Consider the following 17524-nt stretch of genomic DNA (forward strand, 5'->3'; position numbering starts at 1 on the left):
TCAATGATCTCATTAAGCTTTGAGCTTCTTGTCTGGGTATCTTGGCAGCATGATATTCAATACTATATTGTGTGTCATTTTTCTTATCAGACTTCAAATCAGGAATTGCACATTCATCCTCACTTTCATGCATCACTTCTTGTTTCTCATCTTGACATTCAAGTCTTTCTGATTCAGTTTCTGGACAGATCAATGCCCATGCATCATCCTGTGGACCAAATCTTTCTAAGTACTGCTCCACATCATCCATAGATTCTATATTAGCTTCAAATTTCTGACGATTTTTATCTAAAATACTTTGGACAGATTGTACATCACAATCATGGAGTTTGACTTTTCCAGTTTTATAGAATTCCTCATATGTTTCAAATTGTGGTGGTTTCAGTTGTCCATCAACACGATATGGAAGAAATAATTGTAAAATGCTATGATAGTATTTGTTGGGGTACTTTGACTCTGAAAATCTGGGATATTTTATAACAGCTGCACCAGTACGAGTACGTTTCCGTATATGTCCCAATCCATTTCTTAATTCATGTACATGTTTAGAAGCCTTTTTACCATGAATATTTGATGTTTCTGTCTGTGATAAGACTCTGTATTCTGAGCTGAATGAAGCCAAACACATCGTTTCAAATTCATCACTCTCAGGTCGTGCCTTATATCGATCAATTCTTGACACCATCCACACATCAGAATCACCTTCATCTGATTTGTTCTGTATCACACTCAGTGGTAAACTCATTCTCACAGGATTTTCTCCCACAGGGATGAACTCCACTTTTCGAGAACCTTCTTTCAATCTCAAGTTACATACTCGATATACTGCCTCTTGAGCTGATACCTCACGGTTCTGTAAATAGACTTGGCCAACTTCTTTCATGCTTCGCTTAGCATCTAGATTACCTCTCTGTGCTTCACTCTGCGCATGACTCAGCAACTGTCCCATTTCACGTTCAGCTTTCGACATGTAAGAAGCAACATATGCCACGCATCCATAAATATCTGTAATATATTGGATATCTAGATTTGCATTCCATGCTCGAAGCAAGTGAGGATTATACTGATTCACCCATACATCTTGAGGATTACGCTTCAATACAATACTAACTTTCTTAGAGAGAGCACTATTTGCTTTTTCAAAATCATCTTGAGTAATTCCCAGACTTTCAAATAATTCATTTGTTGTCTTATATTGCTTTTCTTGATGTTGAACTTCACTCCACACTGATTTCAAGAGCTCTTTTGCATCAGCTGTAGCTGTACCACTTCCTGTATCTCCACTGCGATTTTCGTTATGAGTCTCAGAGTTTAGAAAGACATGTCCAGAACCACCATCTGAATCACTATCAATTCCACTCATTTCCTCTGTGTCATCGTCACTTCCGCTGGTATTAGATCTAATAACAAATGTTCTCTCTGATGGGGGTCTAGGAAAATTAAATCTGCATTCTGTGCCCTTTTTTTTACAACTTTTGGAATGCTTCTTGCTGTGCATTTGGACATTAGATACAATTTCATTTAACTCATCATCCTCATCTTTTGACGGCAATTTACAATTTACATATCTGTCAATAAATTCCACAACTTTTTCATCCTCATCATAATCCAACTTTGGCGCATCTTTTATTCAGAATATTCCATGTACATGTGGTGATCCCCTCTGCTGAAACTCGATTCTATAAAAGTAGTCTTTCACTTCACCAATGGGGTGTGCCTGTGACATAATGACCTGCTTCAAAAACATATGAAACTTTCTATCAAACATTCTGGCAGCAGTCACTGGATTACTTCTCAGTATTTGGCACTTTTCATTCCAATCCAATTCATCTACAGTTCTACCATCTCCCCGTTGTCTGAGTATCATATTAATTACTTCAGGCCATCTCATGTCTGCAGCAGAGAATGAACAAAACCATGTAGGTAATCCAAGCTGTGTAATCATAGCTAATACATCTCTGTGAGCACATTGCCAATATGGTGGAGTACCTCTTATTGGTTTCAGGAATTTGTAACCACTGTCAGATTTCAACATCTTATTCAAGTTTGCCTTGTCATTAAGCATTGAAGCAGTGATATCATGACCTTCTTGAGTCTTCATTGATCCCTTACGCAAAGCAATAGATACACATGACATAACTTGCTGAATTTCAGACAAATACTGTGCATAAAATATATAATCTGTGTTTTTAGCAAATCTGTTGTCAACATTCATTAACCTGTTAAGCAGATATCTGCACAATGTTAATCTGACTTTCCTCTGATCACTAAATATGGGACCACCACTTGGAAACAATGTTGGAAAGCACTTGGCCTCATTTCCTTCTTCCATCATGATTCTCACCGGATTATTTCCCTCACATGGTGCAACACAAAATATATCATCAAAGTACTGATCAAGAATTTCTTGTCCAATATTAGCAGGTTGAAGACATGTATCAAGCTTGATTCCACACAATCGGTCATCATCATCCTCTTCCTCTATGTCAGTAGTCTGATCATCCTGATTCATTGTTTCATCATTTCCAGGTTCTTCAACTGATTGTTCAGGTACAGGGTTAATCCAATCGTATTCAATTTCAACATCATCATACCATTTATTATTGTCTTTCAGGTAATGCAAAGCTTCTTCAACATACTGCTTGCTGACAAACTGATATTCCACATGGCCTTTATATGACAGTTTACGCTTCAATTTAATTCGTATCATATCATTCTGATTTGCAGTTCTTGGCAATGAATGGATTGTTTCTGTGGTATTTGATGGAACACATACACATGGTCCAAAACATCCCTTCTGACCACCTTTTGGTAGATTGATAATTTTCATAAATGCAATATTTCTGGCTATCAGATGTTGCTCTAAGCTGTTAAGTTTTGCCAGTTCCTCTGGAGTGTCCACTAATGACAAATTATTCGCATTTGCTTCTGCTGGGACTGTATTTTTAATCAACTTTCTATGGCAAGTATGACATATCCGCAAGCATGATCTGTTTGATCTAGCAATAGAACAATCCAATTTGCAATTCTTATTACATGTATGTACATAATCTTCAGATATATTCTGAGAATACTTGTATGCATCCTTCTTACATTTCATTACTTGGTTCTGAAACAATAGTTTATGACACACAGCGCAAACACAATCAGGTCCATTTTTCATCTTAATCTTGAAATCACAAATTACATTATGTATGTTTTTTTTTCTCTCCTTACAAATTAATATTCTTTTTCTCTTCCTTTCCAGAATGTTCTTTTTACGCTTAGGATCTTTATGATATTTTATGCTACATGTATGCAGCAATTTCTTTCTGTGTATTGGATCTTGCCTATATTTTATCTTACTGCTGTCAAGTAATTTCTTCCTGTGCATTGGATCTTGACTATATTTCATTTTACTATTATCAATCAACATTCTCCTGTAAACTGCATCCTGACTATATTTCATTTTACTATTATCAATCAATTTCTTCCTGTGAACTGCATCTTGCCTATATTTCATTTTACCAGTATCAATCAATTTCTTCCTGTGAACTGCATCTTGCCTATACTTCATTTTACCAGTATCAATCAATTTCTTCCTGTAAAGTGTATCCTGACTGTATTTCACTTTACCAGTATCAATCAATTTCTTCCTGTAAACTGCATCCTGACTATATTTAATTTTAATAGTATCAATCAAGTTTTTTCTGTGAATTGGATTATGGTGATATTTTACTTTTTTGGCTTCTTTCTTTTTCTCTCTATATTGCAGATTTTCATGGTAAGTCAATTTTCTTGCCTTCAAAATTTCATTCCTGAAATCAGGACATTCATGATACTTTTGTTTATAACGGGCATTGTTCTGATTACATCTTCTTGTCTTAATAGTCTTTCTTAATTTACAATTATCATGTACATCATATATATTCCTTTGGTTACACTTAATGCAATTCACATTATTTTCATATCTAATTTTTACAGATTCAATATGCTTGTTTTGATTATCTTCATCAATAGGATATTTGATTTCACTATACAATCTATCTTTGGTCCTTTCGATGTTTCCCATATCTTTTTTACTGAGATGTTCTTCATATTTCTTTCTCTTTCTTTCCCTATCCAATTTTCTTTTTAATTGCAGATTTTTACTTGCTTTGCGCCTCTTTCCCTTTGATACATTTACAGGTTTGGTTAATTCTGGTTTGGCTTCATTAATTTCATTCTCAATATTATGATCATCACATACCATGTTATTATCAATAGGTATTTGCATTTCACGCATACTAAGATTATCCATGAACTCATTTTGTACACCAACCTCTGCTTCAATTTCACTTTTAACTTCAACTTCTTCTGCAGTGTTTATCTGCTCTGGTTCATGCACTGACAATACGACATCATAATGTATTCGACAAGTATGATTAAGATAGATTCCAGCATCTGATGTCTCAACTCCAACTTCAGCACTTTTGCCAGAGAATAAATACCATCTGTCACCAAATGTATAAATATCAGTCTCAAGCATGTGTCCTGCAGCCATAATCTCAACTTCAGTTGCCCATCTCCCTGAACAGAACATCCTTGCCCTACGCACATATTCCTCTACATCAGTGAATCCTTCACGTAACAAACCCTTGTACCGACTAGCATGTTTCAATAAATGATTTACAGTTGCCATTCTCAAACGCATGTGATTAGCTTCTGTCCCTGAAATTGCAAAACTTATCGCCCTGAAAAAACAATTACCATCTCCTTTAATATTTCTGATACAATCTGGTCTTCCGATCTTATCACTTACTTCAGCTACTTCATCTGACTGTAAATTAACAATTGTGATTCCAAATTTATAACACAGTAATTTCTTGTCATCATATGATAATGGCACAAAATGAAACTCACTTGGTTCAGATATGACATTCATTTCAATGTCACTGTCATCATTTGTACCATTAGTGTTGTAGCTCCCTCTGAGAAGTCTTTCTGAATTATTTACATACTTTTCCTTTTCCCCTACTTGTTTTGACATCTCTGCCGTCTCATTACCTTTGTTCGACTCATGACTAGTCTCATTATCAATGCCACATGTCAACCTGTCTTTATCACAATCAGTCTCTTCATGTGAACACATACCAGCACCTTGATGTTTCAACACACTCGCACCAGTGATTTCAAATTGTTCATCATTAGTTACATTCATAGAATGACCCAAATCTGTACAATACCTGTAAACATCTTCCCATGTTGCTGCACTTTTCATCAAACTGCTTCCTTCACTTGCTTGCAAACCATTATGATCTCTGGAGTGGGAATCAAAAATATAGTACATTCCATTTTGAGCAACAACGGCAAATGTATTTCCTTTAAAACATATGAAACAGCCATTGTATCTCTGCAGTGTCTGCTCAAGTGCACGGTTCATCGGCATCATATTAAATTCAGATAAACTGCATTCATCTCCAAAAGTACCACACACAGACTCGTGATAATTCATTGTGAAATGTTGATTAAAAACATCCAATTCATTGGGCAATTCATTGATCAACAAGTAATCATTGTGCATCATTGAACTATGTGATAAATGACCATACAACTCATTGCCAGTATTCAGCACTAAATCCATATCATGACACGTCCAGTGTTTCAATTCCTTCACATGACTATACATCATTGAGCACAAGCTATTTGCAACACACTGCTTTCCCATATTAACACCAAATTTCCGATTACCTTGATGAAAGTTTCCCTGAATAATGACATGGACTGGAGTCTTTGTTCCACTGCATACTTTTGATTGCATTTCATTTTGGGAGCATTGTTCGAAAATTTTCTTTGAGCAAGCCGTACTTTTGCCACTTATTTGTTTATCATCATCAATTATTGAATTATTGTCAACTGCTGGTTTATTCTTGTTAACCACTGGTGCCAATGACCTCTTCTTACTACGTAATGAATGTCCACTTTTATCTGTCATTTCTGAGAACCTGTTATCATTACACTGAACATCAACACTTACAGTTCGTTTTCTCTTTCTTAGTTCATATGAAACCTCTTTAACAACTGGACTGTCTCTTTGCTTTGTACTCTTAGTTTCACTCACTGTTCTCCTGATTTTTGACTGTCTTTCATTTACCTTAGCTGCTACATCTGATTTTTTCTTTCTTTCTCTTAATGAATAACCTCCAGATTGCTTAATCAATGAGAGATTTATAGTGCTATATTCTTCATGATTTTCAAGTCCACTTTCCTTTTGCTTCCTTGTATTTAGACTGAAGTATTTTCTCTTGGTTGTTCGTCTACATTCCATCATTTCTTTTGCAACTTTGTCAACACGTGTACAATCATGAATCCCGACTGTGTTACCTTCAGTACTCTCTTGTTTGTCAGAATTCTCCTCAACAGACTGTTTCATCATGTCTTCTCCCAAGCCATCCATCAATGTTTGCTCATACATGGTTAAATCTACAGGAATGTCAAGATAATCATGTAAAGATTTACAGTAGTTACTTCCATGGCATTTGTAGCATACCCATATAACTGATTTGTTTGCCAAGACATCATTTGCAGTACTATTTGTAAATCCCATGCAATCAACATGATACCACAATCCACAGCTACACTGTGCTTTAGGTTGAAATCTGTTGATCTCTTTATCACACATCCAACACTCCCAATTATCAGTGGCATCACATTTCATTTCTACCATGTTTGCTCTCCCTCTTTCAGACTGTCTGTTTCTCGTTTCATTTTCATTGCTTTGTCTCTTCGAATGATTTTCCAACACTTGTCTTTTACATCCCACCTTCTTGTGTACAGGCACCATGATCTCTGCATTTTTATTTCTCTTGTCCTGCAAGCCGTTGATGTTCTTCAAAACTGTACTCAAACTTCTTTGTGTACGACACCAGATATTGTTTTGCCATTTCCCATGCAACCTTCTATCCTCTTTGCTCTTGCGACACTCTACTACCTTCCCTCCTTTCCTGATGTTATGAGTCTGCTTGAACACTTGTTTCCTCACTTTTCTCTTGTGCTGTCTTGATGGCCTCTTTCTACCATTTCCTTCCCAAATCTCTTCTACATAATCCAAGAGACGACCACTACCACAGTGCTTTGTCCAACTGTACTGCTTAAGCCATAGCAAACCTTTCACATTACTGACTCTTGCTAATCGCTTCTTCCTGCCCTCTCTCAGAATACTCACTCTTTCCCGTCTATCCTGTCGCATCTTTCTGTCATGTTCTTCCTGTGCCTTCTTCAAGAGTATCTTCTTAGGTTTCACAATCTGTAAATAATAACATTTCATCACCTCAGTTTCATCACAGCATTTTCTCTGCTTTGCTTTTATGCTCAATGTTTTGTCGCATCTATTTTCCTCAAGTTGATTTGCTCTCAAGTTTTGTTCATTGTTTGTTCTCAAGTTTTGTTCTTGGTTTGTTCTCAAAACCTGCTTCATCCCAGAACCTGACTCATCCAAGCATTTGTTCTCAAGTTCATGGTTCTCAAGTTCATAGTTCTCAAGTTCATAGTTCTCAAAGTCATGGTTCTGAGGTTCATGCTTCTCAGGTTCATGGTTCTCAAGTTTATAGTTCTCAAGTTCATGGTTCTCAAGTTCAAGGTTCTTAAGTCCATGGTTCTCAAGTTCATGGTTCTCAAGTTCATGGTTCTCAAGTTCATGTTTCTCATGTCCATGGTTCTCATGTTCATGGTTCTCATGCTCATGGTTCTCAGGCTCATAGTTATGGTTATTGTTATCGTTATGGTTATTGTTATGGTTCACAAGTACAAGGCTCCTGCCAGGAACCTGGTTTTCACCAGGATTTAGTTCCTTTCGATCCATGGGGAAGAGACTTCTGAAGATGCCATCTGTGAACACATAAAAAAAGGGGGGGGGGGAAAGTCACAAATACAGAAAAACAACACTATTTTTTTGCAACATCCCATCGAACCCCAAAACAGCTGCAGACAGCTTTTCTTTGACATTCTAACAGGGTTTTTTTTAATTGTGCAGATTCTTCAAAACTTTTCTTCTAATTTGCCAGGTATTTTATCGATCAAACATACATTTCTCACTAAATATCAATTTTTTAAACATCCCTTGGCCAAAATGTTTACTTCTCTCATTTACAATACTTCATACATCTCATTGAAACAACATAATCAAATATAAATGGCCAATTACAAGATTTACCATCAGACAACAACATCTTGAGGGAGAGTATGCAATGCTTCCCACCCCCAGCCCCCACAGTAAAAAATAAGAATCATTTTGTAAAACAAACTCAAACTACAACTCTTTATTTCATTATCAAATCAGTTCCTTTAACTTCAGCTATACAATAAGCCTCCGTACTGATCATGTTACACTTTGTTGACGTGCGCTTTTCCTGATGCAGCTATGCAACCACTGTCCCCACCATGCTCCCATAAGAAGCACACATGTAAACGAAGTGTGACATCATCAGTACAGAGAATTACACAATGATTTCAGTTCCTTCTGCAATACAAGACGACGACACATGCATAATCATGTACATGTACTTCTGGAGACTTTTTTTTCTCAAAAACCCCGTTAATAAATCCAAACCCTGCCATCTTCTTCCAAAATAACAGAAAGAATGTACATATGCTATTCACACACATCAGCAGTTGTGTACTTACTCTATCAAGACTCAGTTATATTTTTAAGAAAGTACTTCATAACAAAATTGGAATTGGAAATGCTTCTCAGTCACAGATTCATGTCTTTTAAACATTTCTGCAATGACTAACCTTTATTGAGATTATACATGAACATGAAGAGAAAAGTGCCATGAACTACCCAAATTCTTTCTAAATTACACTACCTGATAGTGATACAAAACTATTCAGAACATTCCAAACACATTAGGCAACTTTTCCTGCGAAATATTTCACTATTAATTCCGAAAGCACAAAATGTCTTTTCATTCTCATGCGAGTATGGGATCTGATTAAAATAGAACTGCTATACCATTACCTGCCCCCCCCCCCCCTCTAAAACATATTCTGTTTCTGATAACATGATTATTGAAAATAGGCTAAGTACATGTAGTTAGGCAAATTTTCTATTTGGGCAATTTTTAAAATTTGTTTATCATAATGGATCCTTGCATGTAGTCAAGGGTAAAAGGTAGTACTTACAATGTAATGGCTTTTGCTTTGTTTTCCTCCCCCCCCCAAAAAAAAAAACCCAATAAGGGTACAGTCTGTTAAAATAGGGCAGGGTAACCAGAAACTACCCCCATAATTTTGATAAGATTTTAACTGCACGGAGTTGCACGACGCGACACATATTGACTCTAACCACAATAAAGCCAACAAAAAAGTAACTTAGGTATAAAAGATAACCAAAGGAGAATTTTGGTTACACACATTACAATTTGGCCCGTTTAGTTGGAAACAAATCAAATCTTGATAAGGACAGGTCTAATTCAACCTAAATCAATTCATCAAACAGAACAAATGGCTAGGCTACACAATCAAATCAACTGATCAATCTTTAAGTATCTATATAATTAAAAGATTACAATTCAATTTTAATTAGTCTTTTCGACTAGGTTGATGGTGCCCAGCACAGGCCTTATGATTGAACATGCTGAACAATACATGTACATGACAATATAATTTATTTTTATTGCTCAAAAAATGACCTTTCCAATCAAGAGCAGCCTTCTCTCAATTCTAATGACACCCTTTTTGTAATTTTGAACAGTCCTTGGGGTAGAAATCACAATTTTCCTGCGCAGTTTGCTGCCAGTTAGTTCCTTCCAATTCAGCACGCCTTGCATGCTCACAGTATATCACATGGTGATCGCCATCTTTATTTTTTGATTGCGGGTTGTCGCTGCGCTATCATCGTCATTCTACCCCCAAAATTCCCTCAAAAATACAAAACGTCACCCTGCTCTAGTCCGAGTAACTTGGACCCAACTTATCGCCTTTTTTAACATTTGGACATGGTCTGGCGATATCGCCAGACCATGTCCAAATGTTAAAAAAGGCGATAAGTTGGGTCCAAGTTACTCGGACTAACCCTGCTCTATCTTATCTATCATGACACATTGACATAGTAGTAGTACCAGTTTATTCCTAAAGTTGCCGACGACTTTGATTGGTCGGAATAAATGTTGCAATCTGACACCACTTTTTTCTTCGTATAACATATCAATGAAGGTCATTCGTTGCAAAAATGATATTGATAGACATGAATTTGTAGGAAAAAATAGGCCTAGGCCTTCTAAAATTTTCTTAACTCTCAAAAAGTATTTAAGTAAGACTTTGTACACAATTGCAGAAGTGGCGTCAGGTTGTAACATTTTTGCAATCGGTTCAATAATTTCAAAGGTGATTTTGTTCCCTTGGAGTTGGAACAAGGTCCCATGGCTAGATACACCCGATCGCCCATACATGTAATGAGTGACATCAAACAAATTACAATACATGCAATACTAGGCATGATTGATAGGGCCTAGGCCAACATGCATTATCATGATTATGTACTCGGCCCACACGTCATGTACTCCTAGAACTATGAGGCTCCACGTAGTGGAGCCTCATAGGTTCAGAACCCTACAAAAATTGTTGTCAGCACAAAACACTAATTAAGTACAAAAACGTCCCTCCAAACCAAGCCGTTTCCCACAGAACCGCTGCACAGTTTGCCCCTTAACTCTGTACAATACCTCATGACATACTCACGTTATGTGCACCCAACCAACATCGGTGGATTCTGTCGGTTTTTCGGCAAAATGATGAAAAATATGCCTTTTCCGCACTGAGCCAACCTGACACTTGAAATTTGCACGCGCGCAGAATGATCGCAGTCATTTTCGGGTCGATAGCTCGGAGCGCGCCGCGGGGGGTACGTACTCGCACTTGTACGCATGCGCATACTATCGTTCCACGCCTACACCATCCGGTTCGTAAGTGACTTCGTCATACACGCGCACGCACCACTGATTACGAGCGCCCATTGGATAAACACTCAAGTTGCGTTAACTTCCGGTTCCATTGGTGCCATGCTACACCATGTACAGTAAGTTGAGATGACGTCACACTTACGAACCGGATCCGCGGCGCGCTCCGAGCGATCGGACCGAAAATGACTGCGATCATTCTGCGCGCGTGCAAATTTCAAGTGTCAGGTTGGCTCAGTGCGGAAAGGGCATATTTTCCATCATTTTTGCAAAAAACCGACAGAATCCACCGATGTTTGTTGGGTGCACATAGCGTGAGTATGTCATGAGGTATTGTACGGAGTTTAGGGGCAAACTAAGCAGCGGTTCTGTGGGAAACGGCTTGGTTGGGATGGACGTTTTTGTACTTAATTAGTGTTTTGTGCTGACAACAGTTTTGCGGGGTTCTGAACCTATGAGGCTCCACTACGTGGAGCCTCATAGTTCTAGGAGTACACGTCATGCACGTGCCAAAACACGTTCCCTTGTGATTTAAGTTCTAAAGTAGGCCTAAATGTGCCAGCCAACTCTTACAAACTAATCATATTGGTAAGTTGAACTATTTTAAAATGAAATTAAATGACGTTCAATGTAAAACTCATCCATCAAACCAACGAATTTTAACGAGTTTTCTTCGTTCAGTATGCATACATACGTACCCATGCTTGCACTAAATGTACATAGTCCGATCTCCGCTCCGTCGCCGTCATCACAAAGCTCCCCATGCGGCCGACACCAGACAGGTCAGATATGCGCGCGCACAGTACGTGTACGCACGCCGCTCCGTACGGTACGCAGGTATAATGATTCTTATTTTCCTCATATTTATCTGTGGAGTGCGGTAGCTCAATCGGTACGACATCGTGATTTTGCACCGCGAGGTTGCGGGTTCGAATCTTGGTAATACACCTGAAGTGTTTTTTTCTAAACTGAGGCTTCGGAGGATTTTTTTTTTTTTTTAAGGAACTAAATTCCAAATTTCATAACATTCCAAAATCATTTTTTTCACCCAATTTTATATTTTCTTATGGTTTTTTTTTTTTTTTAAATCTACACCCATAGGCCTATGCGGATGTCGTTTGGGAGAAAAAAAATTGCATGCCGCTCACTTCATGTGATTATTTTACAAAGAGGGCGCTAATCACATTTTCAACATTTTGAGATTCAGCCCATGATTCAGCCCAACTAGCTATCTGCGAGGGATGTACAGAACTCATATCACTGCAATTTACTTCCTGACCCTAGTTGCTACTTAGAAATTCATATTATGATCAAATCATTATGTCTTGCAAAATGTCTTTAAAAAGTGTGTTCATAGTTACGTATAATAAAGGGTATATATAGCGCCAACATCCGCCTACCAAGCTAAACGCTCAACGCGCGTTATATACAAAAGTAACAAAATTATCCGACCATCAAAACATTACAATTCTAAACAAAATGGAACCCGCAATATAACATTTCAAGACCAAATTTCTTAACACCAAATGGTATTAAAATATCAACATAAGGTATTTAAATCACAGTGATTTAAATATGAAAAACAGGAGAACTCACAGCGGTCCCATGCAGACGGCAATAAACTACAAAATAAACACACAACCCTGGTGCTAGTAAACAAACAAAAAATGCAACAGACAACAACATCAATATCAACATCAATATCAACATCAACATCAACAATCAACATCAACGATCACCATCAACTAATCAAAAATCAACAAGCAACATTTACAATCACCAATCAACAATTAACATTAACAATCATCATCAAAAATCAACATCAACATCAACATCAACAATCAACTGTCAACAAGCAACAATCTACAACAACATCAACATCAACAATCAACAATCAAACATCAACAATAAACAATCAAAATCACAACACCAACAATCAACAATCAACAATTTACATCAACAAGCATCATCAACAATGAACATCAATAACCAACATCAATAATCAATATTATAGCAATCAACATCAACAATCATCAACAATCAACATCAATAATCGTTAATCAACAACACCAATCAATTATCAACAATCAACAATCGACATGAACAACCACCGTCAAATTCAATCAACAATCAACATCAACATCAACCATCAACAATGGACATCAACAACAACAACAACCACCAACAATCAACAATGCGAAAAAGCCAAACCTCAGGCTAGCCCAACACCGTGTGTTTGTTCCCTCAAACTCTAGTTTTGGTTCTGTTTTCCTCTTGGAGCACACTGCGCAAGACCTCAAGACTTCTAAGTTAGGCCTAGCCCCACGCTTACATGCACCGGCAAGCGTGCATTGTCTTGCGCTATAGGGCTAGGGGACGGAGAAACCACACGTGCATATTGAGTGTGTAAATCCCGATCCTTAAAATCAATATTGCATTACACTTGTTTTTCTTATCAGTTTTTACTGCAGTATAAAAGAATACAAGAAATGAGGCCAACACCGTGTGTTTGTTCCCTCAAACTCTAGTTTTGGTTCTGTTTTCCTCTTGGAGCACACTGCGCAAGACCTCAAGACTTCTAAGTTAGGCCTAGCCCCACGCTTACATGCACCGGCAAGCGTGCATTGTCTTGCGCTATAGGGCTAGGGGACGGAGAAACCACACGTGCATATTGAGTGTGTAAATCCCGATCCTTAAAATCAATATTGCATTACACTTGTTTTTCTTATCAGTTTTTACTGCAGTATAAAAGAATACAAGAAATGAGGCCACCGCACGCTACCAATGCCACCACTGAATCGCTCATATTTTATTCAAATCTCAACTTAAAGATAAAGGGCGTTCTTTTAAAGATTGCACATTTTACTTGTGAACCAGAACAAAAGTTCTTTGTAAGAGTTGATTGGTAAAAGAGCACTATTTTTTGGACATTATCTTTCTTTTTTTGTTCAACAAGTCCTGCCCCTTTTTTTAATGGATGCCACGCCTCTAAAAAGGTAAATTTTCGATGGCTCCACATCTAAAACATTTTCTGGCATGAATATGAACATCTGTGCCAAGTTTCACGCTTTTACGCAACAGTGCGTAATTCATCGATATTTTGTCACATATCCGCTGGAATATTGTAAGGCTTCCAAAGATTACCGAGATTACAGTACATGAATGCCCAAATCATGTCAAACGTGTGCCGACAGCAGCCGGAATGAAAACGATCAACGACAGATAAAATGAAGACTTTGCATCCATTTTTCTAAATGAAAACATCGCCTAACACGTATGGCACCAAGGTAAGTAACTTTCTTAAACATCTGGTAATAACTGCAAAGTTTGATGACAATATTCTGAAAAATAATAATGCTATCCCAACTTTTTCACGACCCTTTCTTGCAACGTTGTTCAACTCAACCCAGCGACACTCACTGACCCACACGAAGACGCACGGAGCGTCCATTTTAGCACAGGAAAGTTATTGTATTTTATCTGGCTTACGGGTGTTTTAAGAATATTTAATTGTTATTAAACTGGTTTCAAATAAATTATAGTACATTGAACTTTAGTACATAACTACAAAATAAGGTAAAATTCAGTCAAAAATACTTGGAACAACTAGCGTAACTGCTGGTAGAATTAGATATGTAAAGTTGCTGTACCCTCCGCCAAAGTGGTACGGTCTGCGTTACGTACTGTACATCATATCAGCGGTGTGATGAAACTGTTGTCCGAGTGTGTATACTCGGCCGTGCACTGATTTTTTTTGCAAATTTGTTTACCATGTTTACTAAGTCGGGAATTTTCTGCAATGAACTGCGATGGGTTTTGCGAAATTTGTATAACTAAAACCTCAAGATAAGCCTTATCCATGTCCATAAATGTGATCATCATTTGAAAGCCGATGGAAATTTGTGACTGGGGAGACTGAGTGCTAGTGCAGATTGAGGTGTGATTTATGAGAACAATTTTGTCTGAAACGATGTCTCTTGAGAAGCTTCCAGCTGACCGAGCAAGAAGCAGGATGGACCCTTTTGTTCTATGGCTATGGTTGGTAGGATAAATGAGTAGAAGTAGTGGAGGTAGACTTCTTAGTACGGTTTGACCTTGTGGGTATAAGGGACCGGGTACAGTTTGACCTATTCTATGGGAAAGATTGCATAAGGTATGGAAAAAATATATATATTTTTATGGTACATTTGGATCTTAGCCCGAATATGAGTTTCATACGTTAGTCCCTGTGAACGACCAGCTGGTCGGATCTTTAATCCCCCAACAATAGACGGGAGAGGGCGCGTGCCAAGTCAGCGCACTAGTATTGTTACGAAGTTAATCCGATCGATACAAAAAGTAATTGGATTTCCGAATGCTCGACAGCAGAAAGCAGCGATAGATGGCAAAAAATGAATGTTGCGTTGATCAAACTGAAACTAGTACGATTGTCTATTTGAAGACTTATTTTAAAGTCATTTTTAGTGGGTTTATGGGTATTGTGCACGTTGCGTTTTCCAAGGTATAAACAAACACTCACCGCAGCATACTTGCAGGGTACAACCTGTGTCGGCCATGGGGGTATATGATAAATCCACGATCCATAATCCATGCGTCTGTACGGAGACCGGTGGTCGATCACCCCCTCGATGATCGCACCGATCCTGGAGCAAATAAATAACTCCGTCCGTGCGCCTATATTCCTCTTATTAATCGATACAATACCAATGGCACTCTTCTACACTGCCACCAGAATCATCCAAGTAAAAATATATGTCTGTGCGCGGTGATTGTAGAAAAGGGAAGGTTTTGGCATCAGCCAGAGCAAATGCTAGTACACATGCACACTACTGTATACATTACGGCCGTCCGATCAGATAGCGCTCAAGTTTTCTTAATCCGTGACGGCTAAATTATTGATTAGGCTCTATAGTCAGCAGATGCGCGTACAATAAGGAATGGATTCAGTGGTTTAAAGCCATAACAAAACGTGCGGGCATGTGGTTTTTTAAAGGGAAATACGGCCTGGAAAGTGCCCGACTGAGTGTATCGGAATAACACAATCATCATTGTGCATTTTGTAATATTTCGTACTAGAACGACCCCAAAACCAAGCTAAAGCCTATCCATAGTTAAAAATTAGATCGTAACGTGCTCGTCTTTTTGCGGACGTGTGAGAAACCACTGGGGGTGTTGAGGAGGTGGGGGGATTGGCGTTCGATGGGAAAAATGGTGCCTCTTTAACGCTGTCTGTATAGGAATGCACCGAACCCTAGTTGTACCTCCGTGCCGGATTTGTTTACAAAATCGAGGATGACTGTTTCATTTACGAGTATTTTACGGGGGTTATTTAGAGGGCGTGTCCAAGCGCTAATTTTATGACTGAGAGTAGGCTTTTTCGATTGATAAGACAACACAAACAAAGAAAAATACAACTGCAGAAAGTAAATACGTTATGACATTATTGCTTTATTGACTTTATTATTGCTTTATTAAATCTCTAGTGTTTTTATTTGTCTGTCCCAATGCATTTCTTCGCAATTATATCGTCATTGTAATGTTGACTAGTCATTAATCGTCACTGTCTTCCTCGCTGACGTCTTCTTCATCTTGATGGAACAATCCGTCAAATTTCATCTGGTGTTTAGGCATAATTCTGCCGAGAGCCTTTTGTACGCTAATGCCCTTATATATTTTTTCTTCGAGATTGTCCACAATATCTTGATGAGTATCGTTATCTTTCAGATGTAGGTAGCTTGACAGAAAATCTCTGTACTTGTCAAAAAAGATTTGCTTGACTGCCCAGAGGGTCTTCCTATCGGCCTTTTCCTTGGCCTGATCTTCACCCATACCCTCGTTGATGTACTTTTCATGTTTTTCGCTCCACATTTCACGAGTCGCTTCTTTGGACTCTTCCAACCAGTCTTGGAAAGTAGCATTGTCTTCTAATTCAGAACTAGACTCATCTTCATCGTCATCTTCTACCTCCGAGTCCGTTTCCGAGCCCGATTCATCCACGTCAGGATGATCAGATTGAATAACCTCAATTTCAGAATCATCGTTAACCCCATTTATTTCAGATTCATCTTCAGCATGAGCGTTTTCGGTATGTCGCCAGAGATTATATCTCCGTCCAATTCTTTATCACACTGGTTACAAGCATGGGGTTTGACTGCAGAAAAAGTATTCATGTTGAAGTTATAAAGGCTGATTCACGAATGACAAGAAACGGATGAAGTGGTTTAATATATATTGTGCCGAGACCTGTCTGTTTGAGCTCATTTCCACATACCCCCCTGCGCATGCATTCTGCGTACCTGTGCGCTCTTAATTCCGTGCTCATCCTACTCTTTACCGTGCTCATCCTACTCTTTTCCCTGCTCATCCTACTCTTTTCCCTGCTCATCCTACTCTTTTCCCTGCTCATCCTACTCTTTTCCCTGCTCATCCTACTCTTTTCCCTGCTCATCCTACTCTTTTCCCTGCTCATCCTACTCTACGGCATAGAGTAGGATGAGCAGCGAAAAGAGTAGGATGAGCAGGTAAAAGAGTAGGATGAGCAGGGAAAAGAGTAGGATGAGCAGGAAAAAGAGTAGGATGAGCACGGTAAAGAGTAGGATGAGCACTGA

At 38.3% G+C, this 17524-nt stretch overlaps 1 protein-coding gene across 1 annotated transcript; it reads right to left on the minus strand.

Annotated features, from left to right (window-relative positions):
• Positions 1-5204: 5204 nt before the first annotated feature.
• On the minus strand, positions 5205-11686 carry LOC119725819 (homeobox protein 2-like). Its single transcript, XM_038197406.1, has 4 exons — positions 11615-11686; positions 7184-7845; positions 6343-6441; positions 5205-5279 (listed from the first exon to the last, which is right to left on the minus strand). The coding sequence occupies exons 1-3, from the start codon at positions 11616-11618 to the stop codon at positions 6436-6438; spliced, it is 672 nt and encodes a 223-aa protein (XP_038053334.1). The 5' UTR covers positions 11619-11686; the 3' UTR covers positions 5205-5279; positions 6343-6435.
• Between the last annotated feature and the right edge of the window lie 5838 nt (positions 11687-17524).

The sequence above is a fragment of the Patiria miniata genome, unplaced genomic scaffold, assembly GCF_015706575.1.
Source record: "Patiria miniata isolate m_02_andy unplaced genomic scaffold, ASM1570657v1 HiC_scaffold_1, whole genome shotgun sequence".
In the NCBI taxonomy this organism is placed as follows: domain Eukaryota; kingdom Metazoa; phylum Echinodermata; class Asteroidea; order Valvatida; family Asterinidae; genus Patiria; species Patiria miniata.